We start from the raw sequence: 26553 nt of genomic DNA on the forward strand, positions 1-26553 counted from the left end.
TAAGTGCCTCTCTGATGGATGTAGGTATAACGTCTACGCAGTATGTTGGGCAAAGTGTGACATAGTACCTACATCCATATAGTGCAAGGGGTGAATACTTATTAAATGGGTATCCTGTTTGTTATTAAATTAGAAAGCAGAACAAAGCACTTTCTGCAGAAAGTAACAAGATCAGCAACCACAGTGTCAGCAGTGGAAAGATCTACAAGACAGCAAATGGTATTCAGTGCACTGCTTGCAGCCATACATGGCCCCTTTCTAGTCAGCTATCTGTTGTTTAAAGGGTCAGTAAAGTCAAAATTAAACTTTCATGTTTCAAATAGGGCATGTCATTTTAAATAACTTTCCAATTTATTTTTATCATCAAAATTTGCTTTTTTTTTCTCTTGGTATAGGCTAGATAGGCTGATATCTAAGACTCTGCAGTCCACCTCTTATCTCACAGTCTGGCTGTGAATAGCTAATAACATGTACTGTTTGTTCATGTATGCCAGATAACATTGTGCTCACACCCGTGAACTTACTTAAGAGAGGGCACTGATTGGCTAAAATGCAAGTCTGTCAAAAGAACTGAAACAAGGGGGCAGTCTGCAGAATCTTAGATACAAGCTAATCACATAGGTAAAAAGTATATTAAAGGGACATGAAACCAAATATTTTTTTTCATGATTTAGAAAGAACATGTAATTTTAAACACCTTTCTAATTTACTTCTATTTAATTTGCTTTATATCCTTTGCTGAAAAGCATATCTAGATAGGCGTGATGGCTGCACATAGATGCCTTGTGTGATTGGCTCACCCATATGCATTGCTATTTCTTCAACAAAGGATATCTAAAGAAAGAAGCAAATTAGATGATAGAAGTGAATTGGAATGATGTTTAAAATAAAATTGTCTTCTCTAACTGAATCATGAAAGAGAACTTTTTGGTTTAGTGTCCCTTTTAATATAACATTGTTGGTTGTGCAAAACTGGGGAATGGGTCTTTTTAAAAAAAATTTTTTTAAACAATAACATTTTTGGTGTTGACTGACCCTTTGATACTGAAAAAGGCAAGATTTAGAGATACAGCAACTAAAATGTGTCTTTATCCATTGCTTGCATCCATTCTTACTGATAGATACATCATTTTCTACAAGCAGATTTTGATGCATAACAAATTTTAAATAATTTAGATAACCTGTTTACTGCTACAGACATCCTGTTGCTTATGTAGTTTTCAAGCTATAAACAGCAGCTTCTCTTAGCAGAGAGTCACAATACGTCATGCAACAGAGACCTACAAATTGGTTAAAAACAGTATTCCATTTGAAGGTTTGAATTTAGCTTCTTTAGTAGTATATTACACTGCATTGTATCCACTGGGGTATTCTGATCAGGATTTCTATGCAGTTTTTCTTTTTGCCAGGTGTACATTTATTTATATTGATTAAAGTATGAAATGGTGGTTTTGAACTTTACTTATTTAATGGCACATAATAGCCCAATAATACAACACTATGGGGTCGATTTATCAAAAGCTTTCGCCAGCCTTCGACCCCATACTACTGCAGGTTCTCACAAGAGAACCTGCAGTCCGTATTTAACAAGCAGCAGTCATGAGACCACTACTTTTCTAACCTCTCTCTCCACCTCTTAAGTGGCGAATTTAAATCTCCCTGGTCTCGTCCGACTGGGGAGATTGACAGCTCCTGCGCGCACGTGATTGGCTGTGCGCGGGAAGGGGGCAGCGTTGCACAAGAGCTCAAAATTGCCTTCTTGTGCAATCCTGAGTTCCGGCAGCGGAATTCAGCCGCAGCTTGATAAATCAACCCCTATGATTTGAGCATTTTATTATCGCACTACTGTATACAGTATCTCACAAAAGTGAGTACACCCCTCACATTTATGTAAATATTTTATTATATCTTTTCATGACAACACTGAAGAAATAACACTTTGCTACAATGTAAAGTAGTGAGTGTACAGCCTGTATAACAGTGTAAATTTGCTCTCCCCTTAAAATAACTCAACACACAGCCATTAATGTCTAAACCGTTGGCAACAAAAGTGAGTACACCCCTAGGTGGAAATGTCCAGATTGGGCTCAAAGTGTCAATATTTTGTGTGGCCACCATTATTTTCCATCACTGCCTTAACCCTCTTGGGCATAGAGTTCACCAGAGCTTCACAAGTTGCCAATGGAGTCCTCTTCCACTTCTCCATGGCGACATCACAAAGCTGGTGGATTTTAGAGACCTTGCGCTCCCCCACCTTCCGTTTGAGGATGCCCCACAGATGCTCAATAGGGTTTAGGTCTAGAGAAATGCTTGGCCAGTCCATCACATTTGCCCTCAGCTTCTTTAGCAAAGCAGTGGTCATTTTGGAGGTGTGTTTGGAGTCGTTATCATGTTGGAATACTGCCCTGCGACCCAGTCTCTGGAGGGAGGGGTTCATGTTCTGCTTCCGTATGTCACAGTACATGTTGGCATTCATGGTTCCCTCAATGAACTGCAGCTCCCCAGTGCCGGCAGCACTCATGCAGGCCCAGATCATGACACTCTCCCCACCATGCTTGACTGTAGACAAGACACACTCGTCTTTGTACTCCTCACCTGGCTGCCGCCACACACGCTTGACATCATCTGAGCCAAATACATTTTATCTTGGTCTCATCAGACCACAGGACATGGTTCCAGTAATCCATGTCCTTAGTCAGCTTGTCTTCAGCAAACTGTTTGCGGGCTTTCTTGTGCATCATCTTTAGAAGAGGCTTCCTTCTGGGACGCGATAACACCAAATTTAACACACCTGCTCCCCATTCATACCTGAGACCTTGCAACACTAACGAGTCACATGACGCTGGGGATGGAAATGGCTAATTGGGCCCAATTTCGACATTTCCACTTAGGGGTGTACTCACTTTTGTTGCCAACGGTTTAGACATTAATGGCTGTGTGTTGAGTTATTTTGAGGGGACAAATTTACACTGTTATACAGGCTGTACACTCACTACTTTACATTGTAGCAAAGTGTCATTTCTTCAGTGTTGTCACATGAAAATATATAATAAAATATTCACAAAAATGTGAGGGGTGTACTCACTTTTGTGAGATACTGTATATTGTTACTGTGAACCTAATGATCTTATACCTGCCAGCATGGAGAGAAATGTCACAACATGTTTGGAAGCTTTTTTGAGTATTATATTATAATGTAGGTGTCATTACTTCACATCTAGATAAACAGCTCTCAAGCTAATATTTGTCTTTCTAAATTGTTTTTAGGGATCTCAGTACTGACAAGACTGCTTAGATAATCCCACAATTAACCCCCCTAGAGATAGTTGGCCTGAGAATTAACATTTTTGCTATCACTCCGTTTTTAACCTTTAGGTGTCCTTAGGACGTTCCATGCTGTCCTAAAAGTGCTGGGCTTTAAAACGCTGTTAGAAAGACATGGAACGTCCTAACTTTGTGGAGTAAAGATCATGTGCTTCCTTTTTTGTTTACAATACAAACATATATATATATATATATATAATATGTGTATGTAGACCTCAGTTTATGCCAAGGTTCTGTTCCTGAAGGAATAGTTGTAAAAAAAAAAGTTGGTGTAAAATGAGCCCAGTTATATAATGTAAGTCAGGGAAGTAAATGAATTTGGTTCCAGGCACTTCTCAAAATTGATGGTAGTAATGTAAAATATATGCAGGTGATAAAGCAAATATAGCAATAAAGTGAGTCACACTATTTTGTTTCCCAGTGCTATAAAAGTTATACTTAGACTATACTGTAGCCTATTAAGTGTACAGTAGAATATGTAAAAACAAAGTATATAGCTTAAAGGGACATTCAACACTGTCCACAACATTAATCTATGTTGAAAAACTAAAAATAAAGATCAAGCTGCACCGTGCCCCCTTTCTCTTACTTACCGCCTTCACTGTTGAATCCTCTACGATCACTTCCAAATTGGTGTCCTAACATGGCTTCCTAACTCCCCCCACCGTGACGTATTCACCTTCTTTTTCAAACCAGCAGCCAATGATAGCCCATTCCTCGGACTGCAATCCAAGCGCGTTCACGGCCGTTAGCGCATGCGCGATACACTAGGAACACTAAAAGCGGAACCATAATAAGCCAATTTGTTTCCGTTCCGCTTATATTACGCATAGTACTCTGAAACAAATTGGCTTATTATGGTTCCGCTTTTAGTGTTCCTAGTGTATCGCGCATGCGCTAACGGCCGTGAAAGCGCTTTGCATTGAAGTAGGAGAGATGGGATATCACTGGCAGCAAGTTTGAAGAAGAAGCTCTATACGTCACGGTGGGGGGAGTTAAGCAGCCATATTAGGACAACAATTTGGAAGTGATCGTAGAGGATTCAACAGTGAAGGCAGGAAGTAAGAGAAAGGGGGCACGTTGCAGCTTGATCTTTATTTATAGTTTTTCAACATAGATTAATGTTGTGGGCAGTGTTGAATGTCCCTTTAATTAAAAAAATAATGTATTGCTATAAACAATGCTAACCATCATCTGAGCCTTCACTGAGTCATAATCTTTTTGCTGGTGGTGTGTGTGTATTTATGTGTATATGTTGGAAAATGGCGCCGATAGACTTGCTTGACACAGGTTGCCACAAACTTTTAAATTTTTGTAAAAAAAATAAAATCTGCAAAGCGCAACAAAACTAGGTATTCCTGTATGTGTTTTTATATATATATATATATATATTTTCCTGGAATTAATGCTGTAAATGTAAAAACGGCAATATAAAAATTGTTCTTATTCTTGTGAGGTATGTCACTATCTATCAATAAGGCAGTGGGGAGTGAGCAGTCATTGTTTTATTTGCTGCATATAAAAAGGACATGTATAGCAGTTTTATTTAAATGTACATGGCTCTTGGTCTCCTCCGTGTCAGTTGCTACTTCCCACCCCTAAGGTGTTCTGCGCGGGAAGACATCCTGCGCTAGTTCTATGCTAGAGCGGTGAGTGTTTATTTTCTGTGTGTAAATGAAGTATTGGCTACTATAGTTATGGTAGGCAGCTTGCTCATGTACATTGTGCTAAAGTACGCCAGAGGACCCTGAAAGGCAGCTGGACAGATAATGGAAAAATAAAGTATTTTACTCTGCTTGTTATGTCACTGTCCACTGTCCAGTTAAATGCAGTACCGCTCACAGACAGCAAAAGGTGGCAGCATTAAAGGGACAGTCTACACAAAAATTGTTATTGTTTAAAAAGATAGATGCTTTTACTACCCATTCCCCAACATTGTTAGATTAATATACTTTATAACATTTAAACCTCTAAATTTCTGCTGATTTCAAAGGCTCTATTGACGGCCTCTTAATCACATGCTTTTGTATTTGCTTTTCACAACCGGAGACTGCTAGTTCATGTGGGCCATATAGATAACAATGTGTTCACGCCCGGGAAGTTATTTAAGAGTTAGCACAACACAGTACTAAATGCAAGTCAATAGATTTTAAATAGTCACAGTCATGTGATCAGGGGGGCTGTCAGATGATGCTTAGATACAAGGTAATCACAGAGGTAAAAAGTATATTAAAGGGACAGTCTACACCAGAATGTTTATTGTTTTAAAAGATAGATAATCCCTTTATTACCCATTCCCCAGTTTTGCATAACCAACACAGTTATAATAATATACTTTTAACCTCTGTGATTATCTTGTATCTAAGCCTCTGCAAACTGCCCCTTTTTTCAGTTCTTTTGACAGACTTGCAGTCTAGCCAATCAGTGCCTGCTCCCAGATAACTTCACGTGCACGAGCACAGTGTTATCTATATGAAATATGTGATCTAAAACACACTTTAGTGGTGAAAAACTGTTAAAATACAATCTGAAAAGAGGTGGGCTTCAAGGTCTAAGAAATTAGCATATGAACCTCCTACGTTGAGCTTTCAACCAAGAATACCAAGAGAACAAAGCAAAATTGGTGATAAAAGTAAATTGGAAAATAGTTTAAAATTACATGCTCTATCTGAATCATGAAAGTTTATTTTGGCCTAGACTGTCACTTTTAATATAACGGTGTTGGTTGTGCAAAACTGGGGAATGGGTAATAAAAGGATTATCTATCTTTTAAAACAATACAAATTCTATTGTAGACTGTCACTTTAAATATACTTAGTCAATCATAACCCCCACATATGATGAAGTAAAAAAATAAATAAAAAGCTTAAAAGGAAATTGAACCCAATTTTTTTTTTCTTTCGTGATTCAGATAGAGCATGCAATTTTAAGCAACTCTCTAATTTACTCTTATGTTCACTTTTTCTTTGTTCTCTTGCTATCTTTATTTGAAAAAGGCATCAGCTAATTTTTGGTTGAGACCTCTGGACAGCACTTGTTTATTGGTGGGTGAATTTATCCACCAATCGGCAAGAACAACCCAGGTTGTTCACCAAAAATGGGCCAGCATCTAAACTTACATCCTTGCATTTCAAATAAAGATACCAAGAGAATGAAGAAAATTTGATAATAGAAGTAAATTAGAAAGTTGTTAAAAAATTGCATGCTCTATCTGAATCACAAAAGAAAAAAATTGGGTTCAGTGTCCCTTTTAAAGTAGTGAAAGATAGCGACTGAATGTTGAATCAGTATTCACTCACTATACCCCCACTGCTATTACCTTTTGATTAAATAGATTTCCAAAGCAAATGCTGCAATATTGACAAGATCAGTATAGGTGACAGTTTCAAATGACTGTTCACTTTATCAAGTTATAGGCCTCTATTCCATAGAGCAGTGATATTATTAATTTATTGTTTAAAATAAAAAATATTAAAAATGACTGCACAATAAGGTGTTTCACAATGGCTAAACATATGCAACAAGGGGGTGGGGTAGCATGGACAGGTGATGGTGGAATCAGAATTGGCAAGTAGCTTAGGACTTTCCTAAGATATGGAGAGCCCACAACGTCATTCAATTACTAGTGGGAATATCACTCCTGGCCAGCAGGAGGAGGCAAAGAGCACCACAGCAAAGCTGTTAAAGGGACAGTCAACACCAGAATATTTGTTGTTTTAAAAGATCTATAATCCCTTAAAGGGACACTGAACCAATTTTTTTTTTTCTTTCGTGATTTAGATAGAACATGCAATTTTAAGCAACTTTCTAATTTACTCCTATTATCAATATTTCTTCATTATATTGTTATCTTTATTTGAAAAATAAGGCATCTAAGCTTTTTTTCTTGGTTCAGACCTCTGGACAGTACTTTTTTATTGGTGGATGAATTAATCTACCAATCAGCAAGGACAACCCAGGTTGTTTACCAAAAATGGGCCAGCATCTAAACTTACATTCTTGCATTTCAAATAAAGATACCAAGAGAATAAAGAAAAATTGATAATAGGAGTAAATTAGAAAGTTGCTTAAAATCTCATGCTCTATCTGAATCCCGAAAGAAATTTTTTGGGTACAGTGTCCCTTTTTAATTACCCATTCCCCAGTTTTGCATAACCAACACAATTATACAATTTTTACCTCCTATAATTACCTTGTATCTAAGCCTCAGCAGACTGCCCCCTTATTTCAGTTCTTTTGACAGAAAGGCATTTTAGCCAATCGGAGCTGTCTCCATGGTAAATTTACATGCATGAGCTAAATGTTATCCATATGAAACACATGATAATGCCCCCTAGTGGTGAAAAACTATCAAAATGCATTTAGATTAGAGGCGGCCTTCAAGGTCTAAGAAATTAGCATGTGAACCTCCTAGGTTTAGCTTTCAACTAAGAATACCAAAAGAACAAAGCATAATTGGTGATAAAAGTAAATTGGAAAGTTTTTTTTTTAAATTACATGCCCTATTTGAATCATGAAAGTTTTTTTTGTTTTTTTTTTGTTTTTTTTGGACTTGACTGTCTCTTTAAGTGTCACTCCCCTACCCATAATCCCTAGTCATTCTCTTTGCCTCTGTCAATGGAGGAGGTGAAGTTTGGTGTCTGAAGAAATTAATTCCATTTTTGGGTACTTAAAGTTACAGTATATTTAAAAAATTTCAACAATTTGGGGAATTTTTTATTTAGTATTATAGACATAGACCAAGACTCTGTTTATTGACAAATTGTTTTGCCTATGGAATTCTGTGCTGCATGCTTAGCTAGAACACTTTTATTTAAAAATAAATTGTTACCCTCTGAGCCTAATGTCTCAGGATAATGCTGTTCAGGCAATGCCACAGCTTTCTCCTCAAACGTCCCAAGCCTCTATGGCGTCACATACAGTGCCCTGCAGTTCCTCTCAGCCTCCTGGAGGAGTTTATTTGCCTGCAGATTTTGCTGCACAGGTATCTTCTGCGGCATCTGCTTTTCTTATGCTGGGAAAACGCAAGAGGAAAATTAAACATTCAGATAGTAAGGTTTCTGCTCCACCTACTGCTACGCAGGTTGCCCTCCCTCATAAGTCTGATGAGGAGGATACCCTGGTAGCCTCTGAGGGTGAAATCTCAGATTTGGACAGTATTATTCCTTCATCTGATACTGAAGAAGTAAACTTCAGATTTAAGCTTTATGTACTGTTAAGAGGTATTGGCTACTTTGGATGACTCAGATACTTCTGTCGTTGTCAACCCTAAGAAGTCTAGTAGAGTTAATAAATACTATGATGTTCCTTCCTCTGTGGAAGTTTTTCCTGTCCCAGACCGTGTAACAGAGATTATTTCACAGGAATGGGAGAAGCAAGGGATTCCTTTCTCCCTGTCTCCCGTATTTAAAAAGATCTTTCCTGTTGCCGACTCCATTAATGATTCTTGGTGCACGGTTCCTAAAGTAGAAGGGGCTATTACTACTCTGCCTAAAAAAACTCCAATCCCTATAGAGAATAGCTGCACTTTTAAGGATCCCTTGGACAAAAAGTTGGAAGCTTATTTGAAGAAGATTTATGTTCATCAAGGTCTTTAATGGCAACTTGCAGTTTGTATTGCCACAGTAGCAAGTGCGGCATCCTATTGGTGCAACGCCTTGTCTGTATCAATTTTAGTAGAGACTCCGTTGGAGGAGATACAAGATAGGATTAAGGCTCTCAAACTAGCCAATTCCTTTATTTCTGATGCTAACATGCAAGTTACTAGACTGGGAGCCAAGATTTCTGGCTTCACTGTCCTAGCCCGCAGGGCATTGTGGCTAAAATCTTGGTCAGCTGATGTTACCTCTAAGTCCAAGCTTCTGGCGCTTCCTTTCAATAATTTCTGATATTGCGGGTGGAAAAGGGTCTTTTCTATCACAAGACAAGAAAAACAGACTCAAAGTAATTTTCGTTCCTTTCGTAACTTCAAAGGTCAAAAGTCTTCCTCTCCCTCTTCCAAGCAGGAGCAGTCCAAGTCTTCTTCCCGGTCCGGGTTTGGATCAAGTAGGGGGCAGACTTTCCCTGTTTTGTCAAGCGTGGAGACGAGATGTCCTAGATCCTTGGGCTGTGGGCATAGTATCTCAGGGTTACAAAATAGAATTCAAAACTTTCCCTTCCAGGGGCAGATTCCACCTCTCAAGATTATCTGCAGACAAGGTAAAAAGAGAGGCATTCTTGAACTGCATTCAGGACCTTTCCTCCCTGGGAGTGATAGTTTCGGAAAGGGAACAGGGTCTAGGATTCTATTCAAATCTGTTTGTGGTTCCCAAAAAGGAGGTAACTTTTCGACCCATTTTAGACCTAAAGTGCCTCTACGAGTTTCTCAGGGTACTCTCCTTCAAAATGGAAACCATTCGTTCCATTCTTGCTTTGGTCCAAGAGGGTCAGTTCATTACAACTATAGACCTGAAGGACGCGTATCTTCATGTTCCCATCTACAGGGATCATTACAGATTCCTGAGATTCGCCTTTCTGGACAAATACTTTCAGTTTGTGGCTCCTCCGTTTTTTTGGCCTTGCCACAGCTCCCAGAATTTTCTCAAAGGTTCTTGGGGGCTCTCTTGGCAGTGATCAGGTCTCGGGGAATTGCAGTGACACCATACCTGGACGAAATATTGGTTCAGGCGCCATCTTTTCAACAAGCCAACTCTCATACAGAGATCATCTTGTCTTTTCTACATTCCAACAGTTGCAAAGTGAATCTGGAAAAGAGTTCCCTTGTTCCAGCTACAAGGGTGGTTTTCTTAGAGACCATAATAGATTCCCTATCTATGAAAATTTTTATGACAGAGATCATAAAATCCAAAATTCTCTCCTCTTGTGTCTCTCTACAGTCTACTGTTCGGCCATCACTGGCTCAATGTATGGAGGTAATTGGTCTGATGGTCTCTTCCATGGACATCATTCTCTTTGCTCGATTCCATTTGAGAGCTTAGAAATTATGGATGCTCGGACAATGGAACGGATACCATTCGGATCTGTCTGAGGATAGATCTAGACCAGTCAACAAGAGACTCTCCCATGGTGGCTTTCTCAGGACCATCTGTCTCAGGGCACATGCTTCCCTGAGAACTTCCTGGGTGATCGTGACCACGGACGCCAGCCTGCTAGGCTGGGGAGTAGTCTGGGGCTCGTTTATGGGGAGAGCAGACTCCTCCCGAGTCCATAGTCTCTGCGCCTTTAACATCTTGGAGTTGAGAGCGATTTACAATGCTCTGATGGCTTGGCCTCAATTGCCCTTAGCCCGGTTTATCAGGTTTGAGACGGACAACATCACCTTAGTGGCTTACATCAACCACCAGGGAGAAACTCGGTTCCTTAGCCATGAAGGAGGTGGCATGGATTATTGTGGGTGGAAGCTCACAATTGTTGTCTGTCTGCCATCCACATTCCTGGAGTGGACAACTGGAAAGCAGATTTCCTGAGCAGACAGACATTTCATCCGGGGAGTGGGCTCTCCATCCAGAGGTGTTCTCCAAGTTAACCCTCAAATGGGGGAGGGGGTGCCGGAGTTGGATCTGATGGCGTCTCGGCAGAACACCAAGTTTCCAAGGTACGGTTCAAGGTCAAGCGATCCTCAAGCTGCTCTGATAGATGTTCTGGCAGTTCCTTGGGATTTCAGTCTAGCATATCTTTTTCCTCCGTTTGCTCTCCTTCCACGAGTTATTGCTCATATCAAATAAAAGAAAGCATCAGTAGTTCTAATAGCTCCTGCATGGTCTTGCAGGATCTTGTATGCAGACCTAGTGAAGATGTCTTCTCGGCCGCCTTGGAGGTTGCCTCTGAGAAAGGACCTTCTAACTCAGGGTCCATTCTTCCATCCAAATCTCGTTTCTCTGAAGCTGACTGCTTGGAGATTGAACGCTTAGTTCTGGCTAAGCGTGGATTTTCTGAGTCGGTCATTGAGACCATGATCCAGGGTCGCCAGCCTGTTACTCGTAATATTTACCATAAGATATGGCGTAAATACCTTTTTATTGGTGTGAATCTAAGAGCTACTCTTGGAGTAGGGTCAGGATTCCTAGAATTTTATCTTTTCTCCAGGAAGGTCTGGAGAAAGGATTGTCAGTCAATTCTCTGAAAGGTCAGATTTCTGCATTATTTATTTTGTTACACAAGCGTCTGGCGGATGTGCCAGATGTTCAATCTTTTTGTCAGTTTAAACCTGTTGCTCCTCCTTGGAGCCTTAATCTTGTTCTTAATTTTTTTTACAGCAGGCTCCATTTGAGCCAATGCACTCCATAGATATAAAGTTGCTATCTTGGAAGGTTTTGTTTCTTTTTGCTATCTCTTCTGCTCGGAGAGTTTTTAAACTCCCTGCGTTGCAGTGTGATTCGCCTTCGCTTCTCTTCCATGCGGATAAGGTGGTTCTTCGTACTAAATTGGGGTTTCTTCCTAAAGTGGTTTAAGATAGAAATATTAATCAGGAAATTGTTGTTCCTTATCTCTGTCCCAATCCTTCTTCTCATAAAGAAGTTTTTTGCACAACTTGGATATTGTGCATGCTCTAAAATTCTACATACAGGCGATTAAGGATTTTCGCAAGTCTTCTGCCCTGTTTGTTTCTTAGGAAAGCGTAAGGGTCAGAAGGCTACTTCTACTTCTCTTTCCCTCTGGTTGAAAAGTATGATTCATTTTGCTTATGAGACTGCTGGACAGCAGCCTCCTGAGAGAATTTCAGCTCATTCCACTAGGGTGGTCTCCTTCTTCTTTGGCTTTCAAAGATGAAGCTTCTGTGGAACAGCTTTGCAATGCTGCAACTTGGTCCTCTCTGCATACTTTTTCCAAATTTGATTTTTTTTGCCTCAGCTGAGGCCTCTTTTGGGACAAAGGTTCTTCAAGCGGTGATGCCTTCTGTTTAGGTCTGCCTGTCTTGTTCTCCCTCCCTGTTCATTCTATGTCCTCTAGCTTGGGTATTGGTTCCCATTAGTAATAAAATGACATTGTAAACTATCCATATCTTTGGAAAGAGAGAAATTTATCGGGTAAGCATAAATTTTGTTTTCTTTCCTGATATGGAGAGTCCACGACCCCACCCTTTATTATTTTTGACTACACCTCAGGCACCTCTACACCTTTTTGTGTTATTCTTTTTTCCATTTCCCTTCGGTCAAATGACTGGGGATTATGGGTAGGGGAGTAACACTTAATCGCTTTGCTGTAGAAGTGCTCTTTGCCTCCTCCTGCTGGCCAGGAGTGATATTCCCACTAGTAATTGAATGACGTTGTGGACTCTGCATATACTGAAAGAAAGAAATTGATCAGGTAAGCATAAATTGTTTTCTCCAACATAGGTGTGTCCGGTCCACGGCGTCATCCTTACTTGTGGGATATTCTCTTCCCCAACAGGAAATGGCAAAGAGCCCAGCAAAGCTGGTCACATGATCCCTCCTAGGCTCCGCCTACCCCAGTCATTCTCTTTGCCGTTGCACCGGCAACATCTCCACGGAGATGGTTAAGAGTTTTTTGGTGTTTAAATGTAGTTTTTATCCTTCAATCAAGTGTTTGTTATTTTAAAATAGTGCTGGTATGTACTATTTACTCTGAAACAGAAAAGAGATGAAGATTTCTGTTTGTAAGAGGAAGATGATTTTAGCAAACGTTACTAAAATCGATTGCTGTTTCCACACAGGACTGTTGAGATGAAGTAACTTCAGTTGGGGGAAACAGTTGGCAGACTTTTCTGCTTGAGGTATGACTGGCCACATTTCTAACAAGACTTTGTAATGCTGGAAGGCTGTCATTTCCCCTATGGGGACCGGTAAGCCATTTTCTTATATTAAGTAAAAGAATAAAGGGCTTTATAAGGGCTTAAAAAACTGGTAGACCTTTTTCTGGGCTAAAACGATTACTTTGCTAAGCATATTTGGCAGATTATAACTCTTAATAGTTATTATAATCTTGGGGATTGTTGTTAAAAAACGGCAGGCACTGTATTGGACACCTTTTTCAGATGGGGGCCTTTTCTAGTCATAGGCAGAGCCTCATTTTCGCGCCACTAATGCGCAGTTGTTTTTGGAAAGCAAGGCATGCAGATACATGTGTGAGGAGCTAAGAACCACTGAAAAAGCTTATAGAAGGCGTCATTTGGTATCGTATTCCCCTCTGGGCTTGGTTGGGTCTCAGCAAAGCAGATACCTGGGACTGTATAGGGGTTAAATGTAAAAACGGCTCCGGTTCCGTTATTTTAAGGGTTAAAGCTTTCAAATTTGGTGTGCAATACTTTTAAGGCTTTAAGACACTGTGGTGAAATTTTGGTGAATTTTGAACAATTCCTCCATGTTTTTTCACATATTCAGTAATAAAGTGTGTTCTGTTTAAAATTTAAAGTGACAGTAACGGTTTTATTTTAAAACTTTTTTTTGTGCTTTGTTGACTAGTTTAAGCCTGCTTAACATGTCTGAACCATCAGATAAGCGATGTTCTATATGTATGAAAGCCAAGGTTTCTCCCCATTTAAATATATGTGATGATTGTGACATAGTGTCCAAACAAAGTAGGGACAATGATGCCACAGATAATGATATTGCCCAAGATGATTCCTCAAATGAGGGTAGTAAGCATGGTACTGCATCATCCCCTTCTGTGTCTACACCAGTTTTGCCCACACAAGAGGCCCCTAGTACATCTAGTGCGCCAATACTTATTACCATGCAACAATTAACGGCTGTTATGGATAATTCTATTGCAAACATTTTATCTAAAATGCCTACTTATCAGAGAAAGCGCGATTGCTCTGTTTTAAACACTGAAGAGGATGCTGATGATAACGGTTCTGACATACCCTCACACCAATCTGAAGGGGCCAGGAGGGAGGTTTTGTCTGAGGGAGAAATTTCAGATTCAGGAAAAATTTCTCAACAAGCTGAACCTGATGTTGTAACATTTAAATTTAAATTAGAACATCTCCGCGCACTGCTTAAGGAGGTATTATCTACTCTGGATGATTGTGACAATTTGGTCATTCCAGAGAAATTATGTAAGATGGACAAGTTCCTAGAGGTTCCGGTGCCCCCCGATGCTTTTCCTATACCCAAGCGGGTGGCGGACATAGTAAATAAGGAGTGGGAAAGGCCCGGCATACCTTTTTGTTCCTCCCCCTATATTTAAGAAATTATTTCCTATAGTCGACCCCAGAAAGGACTTATGGCAGACAGTCCCCAAGGTCGAGGGGGCGGTCTCTACTCTAAACAAACGCACTACTATTCCCATAGAAGATAGTTGTGCTTTCAAAGATCCTATGGATAAAAAATTAGAGGGTTTGCTTAAAAAGATGTTTGTTCAGCAAGGTTACCTTCTACAACCAATTTCATGCATTGTTCCTGTCACTACGGCAGCGTGTTTCTGGTTCGAAGAACTAGAAAAGTCGCTCAATACAGAATCTTCGTATGAGGAGGTTATGGACAGAGTTCAAGCACTTAAATTGGCTAACTCTTTTATTTTAGATGCCGCTTTGCAATTAGCTAGATTAGCGGCGAAAAATTCAGGGTTTGCTATCGTGGCGCGCAGAGCGCTTTGGCTAAAGTCTTGGTCAGCGGATGTGTCTTCCAAGACAAAATTGCTTAACATCCCTTTCAAGGGTAAAACACTGTTTGGTCCTGATTTGAAAGAGATTATTTCAGACATCACCGGGGGAAAGGGCCACGCCCTTCCTCAGGATAGGTCTTTTAAGGCTAAAAATAAGCCTAATTTTCGGCCCTTTCGCAGAAACGGACCAGCCTCTAATTCTACATCCTCTATGCAAGAGGGTAATACTTCTCAACCCAAACCAGCCTGGAGACCGATGCAAGGCTGGAACAAGGGTAAGCAGGCCAAGAAGCCTGCCACTGCTACCAAAACAGCATGAAGGGATGGCCCCCGATCCGGGACCGGATCTGGTGGGGGGCAGACTTTCTCTCTTTGCTCAGGCTTGGGCAAGAGATGTTCAGGATCCTTGGGCACTAGAAACAGGTCTCAATTATCTTCAAACCAAATAAAAAGACAGGCATTCTTACATTGTGTAGAAGACCCGTTAAAGATGGGAGTAATTCATCCAGTTCCAATAGGAGAACAAGGGATGGGGTTTTACTCCAACCTGTTCATAGTTCCCAAAAAAGAGGGAACATTCAGACCAATTTTAGATCTCAAGATCCTAAACAAATTTCTCAGGGTTCCATCGTTCAAAATGGAAACCATTCGAACGATCCTTCCTACCATCCAGGAAGGTCAATTTATGACCACGGTGGACTTAAAGGATGCGTACCTACATATTCCTATCCACAAGGAACATCATCAGTTCCTAAGGTTCGCTTTTCTGGACAAGCATTACCAGTTTGTGGCACTTCCATTCGGATTAGCCACTGCTCCGAGAATTTTCACAAAGGTACTAGGGTCCCTTCTAGCGGTTCTACGACCAAGGGGCTTTGCAGTAGTACCGTACTTGGACGACATCCTGATTCAAGCGTCGTCTCTGTCAAAAGCAAAGGCTCATACGGACATCGTCCTAGCCTTTCTCAGATCTCACGGATGGAAAGTGAACATAGAAAAAAGTTCTCTGTCCCCGTCAACAAGAGTTCCCTTCTTGGGAACAATAATAGATTCCTTAGAAATGAGGATTTTTCTGACAGAGGTCAGAAAATCAAAACTTCTAAGCTCTTATCAAGTACTTCATTCTGTTCTTCGTCCTTCCATAGCGCAGTGCATGGAAGTAATAGGATTGATGGTTGCAGCAATGGACATAGTTCCTTTTGCACGAATTCATCTAAGACCATTACAACTGTGCATGCTCAGACAGTGGAATGGGGATTATACAGACTTGTCTCTGACGATTCAAGTAGATCAAAGGACCAGAGATTCACTCCGTTGGTGGCTGATCCTGGACAACCTGTCACAGGGAATGAGCTTCCGCAGACCAGAGTGGGTCATTGTCACGACCGACGCCAGTCTGGTGGGCTGGGGCGCGGTCTGGGAACCCCTGAAAGCTCAGGGTCCATGGTCTCGGGAAGAATCTCTTCTCCCGATAAACATTCTGGAACTGAGAGCGATAGTCAATGCTCTCAAAGCTTGGCCTCATCTGGCAAAGGCCAAATTCATAAGGTTTCAATCAGACAACATGACGACTGTTGCATATATCAACCATCAGGGGGGAACAAGGAGTTCCCTGGCGATGGAGGAAGTGACCAAGATAATTCAATGGGCGGAGGATCACTCCTGCCACTTGTCTGCAATCTACATCCCAGGAGTGGAAAATTGGGAAGCGGATTTTCTGAGTCGTCAGACATTTCATCCGGGGGAGTGGGAACTCCATCCGGAAATCTTTGCCCAAATAACTCAATTATGGGGCATTCCAGACATGGATCTGATGGCCTCTCGTCAGAACTTCAAGGTTCTTTGTTACGGGTCCAGATCCAGGGATCCCAATGCGACTCTAGTAGATGCACTAGTAGCACCTTGGACCTTCAACCTAGCTTATGTATTCCCACCGTTTCCTCTCATTCCCAGGCTGGTAGCCAGGATCAATCAGGAGAGGGCTTCGGTGATCTTGATAGCTCCTGCGTGGCCACGCAGGACTTGGTATGCAGACCTGGTGAATATGTCATCAGCTCCACCATGGAAGCTACCTTTGAGACAGGACCTTCTTGTTCAAGGTCCATTCGAACATCCGAATCTGGTTTCCCTCCAACTGACTGCTTGGAGATTGAACGCTTGATTTTATCAAAGCGTGGGTTTTCAGATTCTGTAATAGATACTCTGATTCAGGCTAGAAAGCCTGTAACTAGAAAAATTTACCATAAAATATGGAAAAAATATATCTGTTGGTGTGAATCTAAAGGATTCCCATGGAACAAGATAAAAATTCCTAAGATTCTATCCTTTCTACAAGAAGGTTTGGAGAAAGGATTATCTGCAAGTTCTCTGAAGGGACAGATCTCTGCTTTATTTGTTTTACTTCACAAAAGGCTGGCAGCTGTGCCAGACGTTCAAGCGTTTGTTCAGGCTCTTGTTAGAATCAAGCCTGTTTACAGACCTTTGACTCCTCCCTGGAGTCTTAATCTAGTTCTTCAAGGGGTTCCGTTTGAACCCTTACATTCCGTAGATATTAAGTTATTATCTTGGAAAGTTTTGTTTTTGGTTGCAATTTCTTCTGCTAGAAGAGTTTCTGAGTTATCTGCTCTGCAGTGTTCTCCGCCCTATCTGGTGTTCCATGCAGATAAGGTGGTTTTGCGTACTAAGCCTGGTTTTCTTCCGAAAGTTGTTTCCAACAAAAATATTAACCAGGAGATAGTTGTACCTTCTTTGTGTCCGAATCCAGTTTCAAAGAAGGAACGTTTGTTACACAATTTGGACGTAGTCCGTGCTCTAAAATTCTATTTAGAGGCCACTAAAGATTTCAGACAAACATCTTCTTTGTTTGTTGTTTATTCTGGTAAAAGGACAGGTCAAAAAGCAACTTCTACCTCTCTTTCTTTTTGGCTTAAAAGCATTATCCGATTGGCTTATGAGACTGCCGGACGGCAGCCTCCTGAAAGAATCACAGCTCATTCCACTAGGGCTGTGGCTTCCACATGGGCCTTCAAGAACGAGGCTTCTGTTGACCAGATATGTAAGGCAGTGACTTGGTCTTCACTGCACACTTTTGCCAAATTTTACAAATTTGATACTTTTGCTTCTTCGGAGGCTATTTTTGGGAGAAAGGTTTTGCAAGCCGTGGTGCCTTCTATTTAGGTGACCTGATTTGCTCCCTCCCTTCATCCGTGTCCTAAAGCTTTGGTATTGGTTCCCACAAGTAAGGATGACGCCGTGGACCGGACACACCTATGTTGGAGAAAACAGAATTTATGCTTACCTGATAAATTACTTTCTCCAACGGTGTGTCCGGTCCACGGCCCGCCCTGGTTTTTTTAATCAGGTCTGATGAATTATTTTTTCTAACTACAGTCACCACGGTATCATATGGTTTCTCCTATGCATATTTCCTCCTGTACGTCGGTCGAATGACTGGGGTAGGCGGAGCCTAGGAGGGATCATGTGACCAGCTTTGCTGGGCTCTTTGCCATTTCCTGTTGGGGAAGAGAATATCCCACAAGTAAGGATGACGCCGTGGACCGGACACACCGTTGGAGAAAGTAATTTATCAGGTAAGCATAAATTCTGTTTTTTGTGCCATGTGTGTTTGTTTTTTGTTTTTTTTGTTTTTTTAAAATATATATATATATATATATATATATATATATATATATATTTATTTATTAGGGCTGCACGGTAAATCGCATATTTGATTTAAAACCGCGATTAATCGCCGCGATTTAAAAACTGCGAAAGTGTGCCATTTTTAGCCCCGCCCCCTATGACGTACAGGAGGGGGCTCGTATAGGCTAGCCCTCTGCTGCTGGGTAAACCGGGTGTGTGTCTCCCTGTGCAAACACCTTCTCTCCCCTCTCACTATGGCTGTTTGGACTAGAGCTTCTAAGTCTGGACTTCTGGACCACCTTCTGCATGATCACTGGGTGCGTGTACAGGCTGATCTAACGTGGGAAAGCCTAACCCTGACATCGGAACCAGAACCTTGTGGAGCACTCAATTGTCTCAGTAATTATGAATCAGATTTAACCCCATCCTTGCACAGCATTATCTCACACTTATGTACACTCCTGTCAGAGTATCCAGGGGATAGGCTATGTCATTTGCCTTTCTTCAGCGCACATCTTAGATATAAAGGGAGTGAGCCTGACTGCTTACGTAGAATAGAGGGTGGAGCGACAGCGCTGTCAATAGAAAAAATAATAATTAAAAAATCTAATTTTACAATTATTTTTTTTGTTATTAAAAGTTAGCGATTTCATATATTAGCACATAGGCTACATATATGAATGATCCGAGAGCCGCAACTTTACCTTCACTTTAAAGTGGAATCTTGGGAATTTGAAAATGTCACTGTTTGTTTTGTTCTAATTTATTTCTGACAAACAGACCCTAACACAGATATTTAAAGCATCTGCTATACAATTAATTAACATTTTCTGCACTGTGTGAAAGATCTTAGCAATGAAATGTATGTTTAACAGTAATTTTTAAAAAATCACAATTAAATTGCAATTTTTTTGGTCCAAAATCGCAAAATACATTTTTTCCCATATCACCCAGCCCTAATATCTCTCTCTCACATGGCTTCTCCACTTTGGCTTTATTTTTGTTAAATAAATCATGACAGTATACTATATCATGTGTTGTTGGTGTGTGTTTGTGTATACAGTATATGAGTTTTCCTTAATTGAACATTGGGGAATTTAATTAATTATGCTTTTAATGTCCCTTTAAAGATACATTAGCCCTTATATATATGCATCAGAAATTAATAGTTGTATGTAAAAATTATTTTTAGCAAAATTTGCATTTTTTTTGGAGTTTTTAAAGGGATAAAAAGTAAAAATCGAAATATGCATGAGTGCATTTCATTTTGAACTATAAGCATTTTTGCAATATACTTCCATTAGCAAAAATGCTTCTAGTAAAAGTTATTACTGTTTTTTCAGAGGCATACGCACATATCCTGTGATGGCCCATGCACCAGTTTTCATGCTCAGAGAGCTGGCTGTGGTGTGTATTGCTTCTGAAGATGGAAGACATAAGTTGCGCAGTGTACTGAAACGCATCTCACTGTCCTTTTCCTTCCCTCTTCAGGTTTCTTTAGAATATAACCCTGGTTATCCGAAGTCATCCGTGAATCTGTTGCACATTAAGGCAGTGGGGTCAGACAGTACCATTCACTATATCTGGAGTACTATTGGGGCACCAGCTGTGCTGCTTATTTATACAGACAGTGAGAAGAGCCAGCTGCAGGTCAACTGGACCAGGCTTCTCTCCCCAGAGCCGTATGGAGCCATTAGCATTAAGCCATCTTCTAGTGTGCGCTACTCAACTGCCCTGCTTTTCTCCAGGGTAAGTAACATGTGACTTCTCCTGTAACATAGGTGACATGCAAATTTGTATAGAGTAAAAAGATGGGGCTGTTTTGCATAGCAGCTTGAGTGCTATGGTTTTACGTTGCACACTAATTTTCTATTTGCCTTTTAAAGGGTCTATCTACACATTTTCTAGGTATCTGAACAGTATCATTTTAAAATTGTGTTTTAAATCTGAAAGCAAATACATTTTCTTAATAGCTAATGACTCTCCTCTGTATTAAAGGGACACATTTTTTTTCTTTCATGATTCACATAGAGCATGCAATTTTAGGCAACTTTCTAATATACTCCTATTAATTTTTATTTGTTTTCTTGCTATCTTTATTTAAAAAGCAGGAATGTGATGCATAGGAGCCTGGCCATTTTTGGTTGAGAACCTGGGTTATGCTTGCTTATTGGTGGGTAAATGTAAGCCTCCAATAAGCAAGCACTATCCATTGTGCTGAACCTAAAATGGTCTGGCTGCTAAGATTTACATTCCTGCTTTTAAAATAAAGATAGCAAGAGAACAAATAAAAAATGATAATAGGATTAAATTAGAAAGTTGATTAAAATGTCATGCTCTTTCTAAATCATGAAAGAAAACATTTGGGTTCAGTGTCCCTTTAATTTACATTTGAGTTCTGTGAATCTAATCATAAATGCTATCAATATAGTTAGCCAGATGACCTGATCACATTGGGAACCAACACATGATCAGTTTTGATTCAAAACATGCTGTTACCAATTGACACTAAATGGAAAATAATATGCTCTAATAAATTTGAGCATTTGATGTTTGCTCTCCCTTAAAGGGATATCCTAATGCTAACTATGTCAAATAATTTGTTTTATATTAAAGGGACAGTCTACCATAGAATTGTTATTGTTTTAAAAGATAGATAATCCCTTTATTACCCATTCCCCAGTTTTGCATAACCAACACAGTTATATTAATATACTTTTTACCTCTGTGATTACCTTGTATCTAAGCATCTTCTGACAGCCCCCTGATCACATGACTGTGACTATTTATTATCTATTGTCTTAAATTTAGCATTGGTTTGTGCTAAATCTTAAATAACCCCCTGTACCTGAACACAGTGGTATCTATATGGCCCACGTGTACGTTCTGTCTCTTTGTGTTGAAAAGAGATTTAAAAAGCATGTGATAAGAAGCAGCCCTCAAAGGCTTAGAAATTAGCATAGGTTTAGTTTAAACTAAACTAGTTTAAACTAAGAATACCAAGAGAAAAAAGCAAATTTGATGATAAAAGTAAATTGGAAAGTTGATTAAAATTACAAGTCCTATCTGAATAATGAAAGTTTAATTTTGATTAGACTGTCCCTTTTAATTTTTTTTTTTTTCTTCTTATTTTTTTCATTTTTTTTTTTTTTTTAAGCTCTTGGAATATGTTGATGTTAACAACACCGCAGACCTCTCTAGGATAGGGGATACATATTTCTATCCATCCTATGACTTATCAGACTTCCTGTGGGAGAATGCTAACACCACCCTAAATTCCTCATCACTCAGTGCCAACTTGACTGGGTACAGCTCATCTGATCCCACAGGGAGCTTTACAAATGGCAGTCTCTCAATTCGGGTAAGAAACCTGCATTATTATTGTGCTTAATTAGTATGAATAAAAACTGTATATTTTATTTTTTGTTATTCTCAGTACAGGATCATCCATTTAAAAGAAAAAAAATACTTTCGAAAGTGCCCTCTTTTAGATGCAATAAATAAAAAAACTGTGCCATTTTGGAGCAGTCTCCTCACGTTGCCCTAACTCAGCAACTCAATCTGTATTATCCTTTCTAGGCTTCTATAGGGGAATCCTTTAAATCCGGCCTCCTTGTGTACTGTAGCTGAAAAACCAGTGTAGTAAAAAGTAAACTTCCATGGGCCATTCTAGTTGAAAAATTTAATTTTAGGACTATCGACCTTACAGTACTGTGTGTTTAACCCCTGCAAAGGGCTTAAACACACAGTAGAACTGACATTCGGGAGCTGCAGTGCATTGTTAGTACCGAGCAGAACTTGCCGCTGATCTAATCGGCAGCACTAGTTGAGGTTCTTAAATGTAAGTGTTTCTGAATAAACCATATTTTTCTGTGGGAGTTGTCCTTATCAGCCACTGATTAGTTCCAAGATGTAGTTGTACACAATCATGCACTTGTGTTTATGGATACTGGTAGGGGAACAACAGCAGCAGTGTAGTTGTTGTTTTTTTTTTGTTTTTTTTTTGGAAGATCAGCAATGAAGATGACTCTACCCTTATATTTCCACTCCAGGTCAAAGCATTCGAGGATTCTGGGCGCGACAACACCTCGCCCCACCTGCTTCACACGGCTAATTGTTCCAAACTAGAATTTTTGCTAGATGGCATAAACCCACGTGGCAATCGTTCCCGTTTTGCCCTGGAAATGGTCACCGTGGAAAAAAAGAATGGTCATAAAAAGATGCAGTCTGTGCACTCCATAGATGATGAGTACACTCCAACTATTTTTGAGGTGAGATGTAGCACTTTAGATGTCTCACAAAGCCACCACCTGTGCAATTTAAAACCTTTTTCTTTGGTCTCTGGTCTCCCCAGGTTTGAAAAATACATAGGGTCTGCATACCTCTTGCTCTGCAAAGCTTTATTGTAATCTAAATATATTGTAATTTATATTTATTTATTTGCAGGTGGCTCAGCTGGTGCCAGATTTCCCCAATAACAGCAATGCCCAGGGCTTTTTCCAGTGGAAGTCAGTGGCTTATGGTTCTAAAAAGCGCACAAGGGCTGATGCAGTTCCGTGCAGGTTCTACAAGATGAGGAGCCTAAACAACACTCTGACCTTTCCAAACATCCTTTACGCCTATTTCGGAGAAGAACTGGACAATAAATACAATCTAGAGGCCTTCAATATCTCATTTGGAATCTCAGATGGAGACTTCTATGAGAAGAGCAAATATTTAAGCTGGTGAGTTTAAATCAAAAATATTTTCAAGCATTCTTCTAGGGAGGTTTTAGTAGTGACCTCAATATGAGTTCCTTTTGTGGCAGGTACCAAAAGTACCTGCTATTCTTATGTTACATGTGCTATAACAATGGATGATGCTTAGCTGTAATGTAAGATTTTAAGTGGAATTTGATCTTCTAGCGTGCACAGAGGGTAAGCGCGGTGTAGCGGCAACCGGAACCGGTGATAGAAGGTAAAATACTCCAATGAAAATGTCTGGCAGAGTGCCGTAGCCAGCGATCAACTCAAAATCGCTTATGGATACAGGAACAAGAGGGCAAATGGCAGGTACTCCAATAACCAGATAGGCGCAACTGTATTCAGTAAAAAATTCAAAACTTTAATGAAAAAATGTTTAAAAATTGTATATAAAATACACAATCAAGCTGGACACAAAGACAGGGGGTGAAAAAGACAGGCCTGACGCGTTTCGCGCCCCCTAGTGGCGCTTATTCATAAGCTGCAGCACCTAGTGTGTGGTGCCTTTTTTAAAGGTCAAGGAAAACCATTAACCCTTAATGTGCAAATCAAAATTAAAAACAGGAACAAGATAAAAACAACAACAAATTTACATTGGGATTACTTACAAAAAAAATGTATAAATACAGATACAGATTCAGACATACCTGAGCCAGTGTGTGGAATAATATGATACCTAGACACGATAATGGTAAATTAATATGTATATCTATTATCCAAGTTAGGATACTAGTTCCAAATAGATGTCCTAATCCTCTCAAATATCTACGGACCAACTAGTATTGTACACTATAGGGATATCACTATAATAATATAAAAAGGGAAATTTAATAGGTAGTCTCATAAGTACATAGTACCATTTCAGTTATCCGTGAAGTAGTTAATATCGCATGCTTTGTTCATTCCTTGTGGTTGGCATGTATTAAGCTTTAATATCCAAAATATTTCTTTCTTATCTAAGATTTTTTGCTTATTACCAAAAAAGTGTAGATAATAAACAATATGTCATAGATTTCTATGCTAACTGTAAAACCAGATTTGCCATCTACCTTTTGACTTGTAATATCTGTAAAAGTCAATATGTAGGTAAAACCTCACGTGAAGTCAGAACCAGGTTTGGGGAACATGTCAGAGACGTCAAAAACTATTCTAAGGACTCTGCTGTCGCTAGTCACTTTAATGGTTTACATTTTACCCATAAGGCAGACATTTCAGTCCAAATCATTGATATCGCCAAAGTTCCAATTAGAGGAGGTAATAAGCAAAAAATCTTAGATAAGAAAGAAATATTTTGGATATTAAAGCTTAATACATGCCAACCACAAGGAATGAACAAAGCATGCGATATTAACTACTTCACGGATAACTGAAATGGTACTATGTACTTATGAGACTATCTATTAAATTTCCCTTTTTATATTATTATAGTGATATCCCTATAGTGTACAATACTAGTTGGTCCGTAGATATTTGAGAGGATTAGGACATCTATTTGGAACTAGTATCCTAACTTGGATAATAGATATACATATTAATTTACCATTATCGTGTCTAGGTATCATATTATTCCACACACTGGCTCAGGTATGTCTGAATCTGTATCTGTATTTATACATTTTTTTTGTAAGTAATCCCAATGTAAATTTGTTGTTGTTTTTATCTTGTTCCTGTTTTTAATTTTGATTTGCACATTAAGGGTTAATGGTTTTCCTTGCCCTTTAAAAAGGCACCACACACTAGGTGCTGCAGCCTATGAATAAGCGCCACTAGGGGGCGCAAAACGCGTCAGGCCTGTCTTTTTCACCCCCTGTCTTTGTGTCCAGCTTGATTGTGTATTTTATATACAATTTTTAAACATTTTTTCATTAAAGTTTTGAATTTTTTACTGAATACAGTTGCGCCTATCTGGTTATTGGAGTACCTGCCATTTGCCCTCTTGTTCCTGGAATTTGATCTTCCTCTTTGGAATTATCCTGTCCTCACAATAATGAAACCTAACTGAGGTAGTCCGGACCATAACTCCCAGTAAGGAGAATCATATCCCATACCAAACGGCTCATCAATATAAGACATTATAACAGTACAGCTGATGTTTTTGGATGTTTTAGCTTTAAAATGATTTCTCTCTGTCTTAAAGTACATTAAACTGAAGAAACCTCTGCCATTCATATGAAAGAGCATTATTATATGTGGAAAATTTATTTTTTGCATAATTGTAAAAGTATAAAGAAATGTATGTATGTATGCCTGTGCATAGCTAGTCTGTGGTATATAAGTTCATTGACTGAACAGGAAAACTCCTACATCTCTACTGATGGACAGCCCCAAGTTAGAACATGCTGTGATCTGAGATGTCATCGCAAAAAGAACAGGACACATGCAAGAACTGTTAGCACTTTTGCTGCGCTGCGCTGCTCCACATCAGTTCTCTTCTAACAGTGCTGTGCTCTGTCTGCACTGTATTCCTTAAAAAGATAGTCTAGTCAAAATTAAACTTTCATGATTTGGATAGAGCATGCAATTTTTAAGCAACTTTCTAATTTACTCCTATTAATTTTTCTTTGTTCTCTTTCTTTATTTGAAAAAAGCAAGAATGTAAGCTTAGGAGCCAGACCATTTTTGGTTCAGCACCTGGGTAGCGCTTGCTGATTGGTGGCTATCAGCAAGCGCTACCCAAGTGCTGAACCAAAAATGGGTCGGCTCCTAAGCTTACATTCTTGCTTTTTCAAATAAAGATACCAAGAGAACAAAGAAACATTGATAATAGGAGTAAATAAAAGGTAGCTTAATATTGCATGCTCTATCTGAATCATGAAAGTTTAACCCCTTAATGACAGAGGACGTACCAGGTACGTCATAGGAAAAACTTCCCTTAATGACAGTTGACGTACCTGGTACGTCCTCTGTTGTTAGAAGTGCTGGAAGCGATCATGATCGCTTCCAGCTGCTTACAAGGGATTGTAGTGATGCCTCAATATTGAGGCATCACTGCAATCCCCCATTTAACATACCGATGCAGAAAGGGCCACTCTGTGGCCCCATCTGCATCGGCTATGGATGTAAACAAAGTCGTTGGTGGGTGGGAGCATCTTTTGGCACTATGTACCTTAGTTTTGGATTCCCCAATCGGACTATCATTGTCGGCAGTTAGTGGTGGGAAGGCATTTGCGGCCGGGGGTGTGTGGGGCGGGTGCGTGAGTGTGCGCGCGCATGCGCGCGCGCACGCAAAATATGCTTGCAATTCAAAAAAAAAAAAAGCATCAATGTAGATGCAGGG

At 39.8% G+C, this 26553-nt stretch overlaps 1 protein-coding gene across 1 annotated transcript in view; it reads left to right on the forward strand.

Moving 5' to 3' along the window:
• The window catches only part of GLMP (glycosylated lysosomal membrane protein), a 45267-nt gene that overhangs the window by 8478 nt on the left and 10236 nt on the right, over window positions 1-26553 (forward strand). The window contains exons 2-5 of the mRNA XM_053704583.1: window positions 20026-20283; window positions 21692-21895; window positions 22587-22805; window positions 22981-23258. Coding sequence (XP_053560558.1) covers window positions 20026-20283; window positions 21692-21895; window positions 22587-22805; window positions 22981-23258 — 959 coding nt within the window. The remainder of the gene's footprint in view (window positions 1-20025; window positions 20284-21691; window positions 21896-22586; window positions 22806-22980; window positions 23259-26553) is intronic.

This window comes from Bombina bombina, chromosome 1, assembly GCF_027579735.1.
Source record: "Bombina bombina isolate aBomBom1 chromosome 1, aBomBom1.pri, whole genome shotgun sequence".
Classification (NCBI taxonomy): Eukaryota; Metazoa; Chordata; class Amphibia; order Anura; family Bombinatoridae; genus Bombina; species Bombina bombina.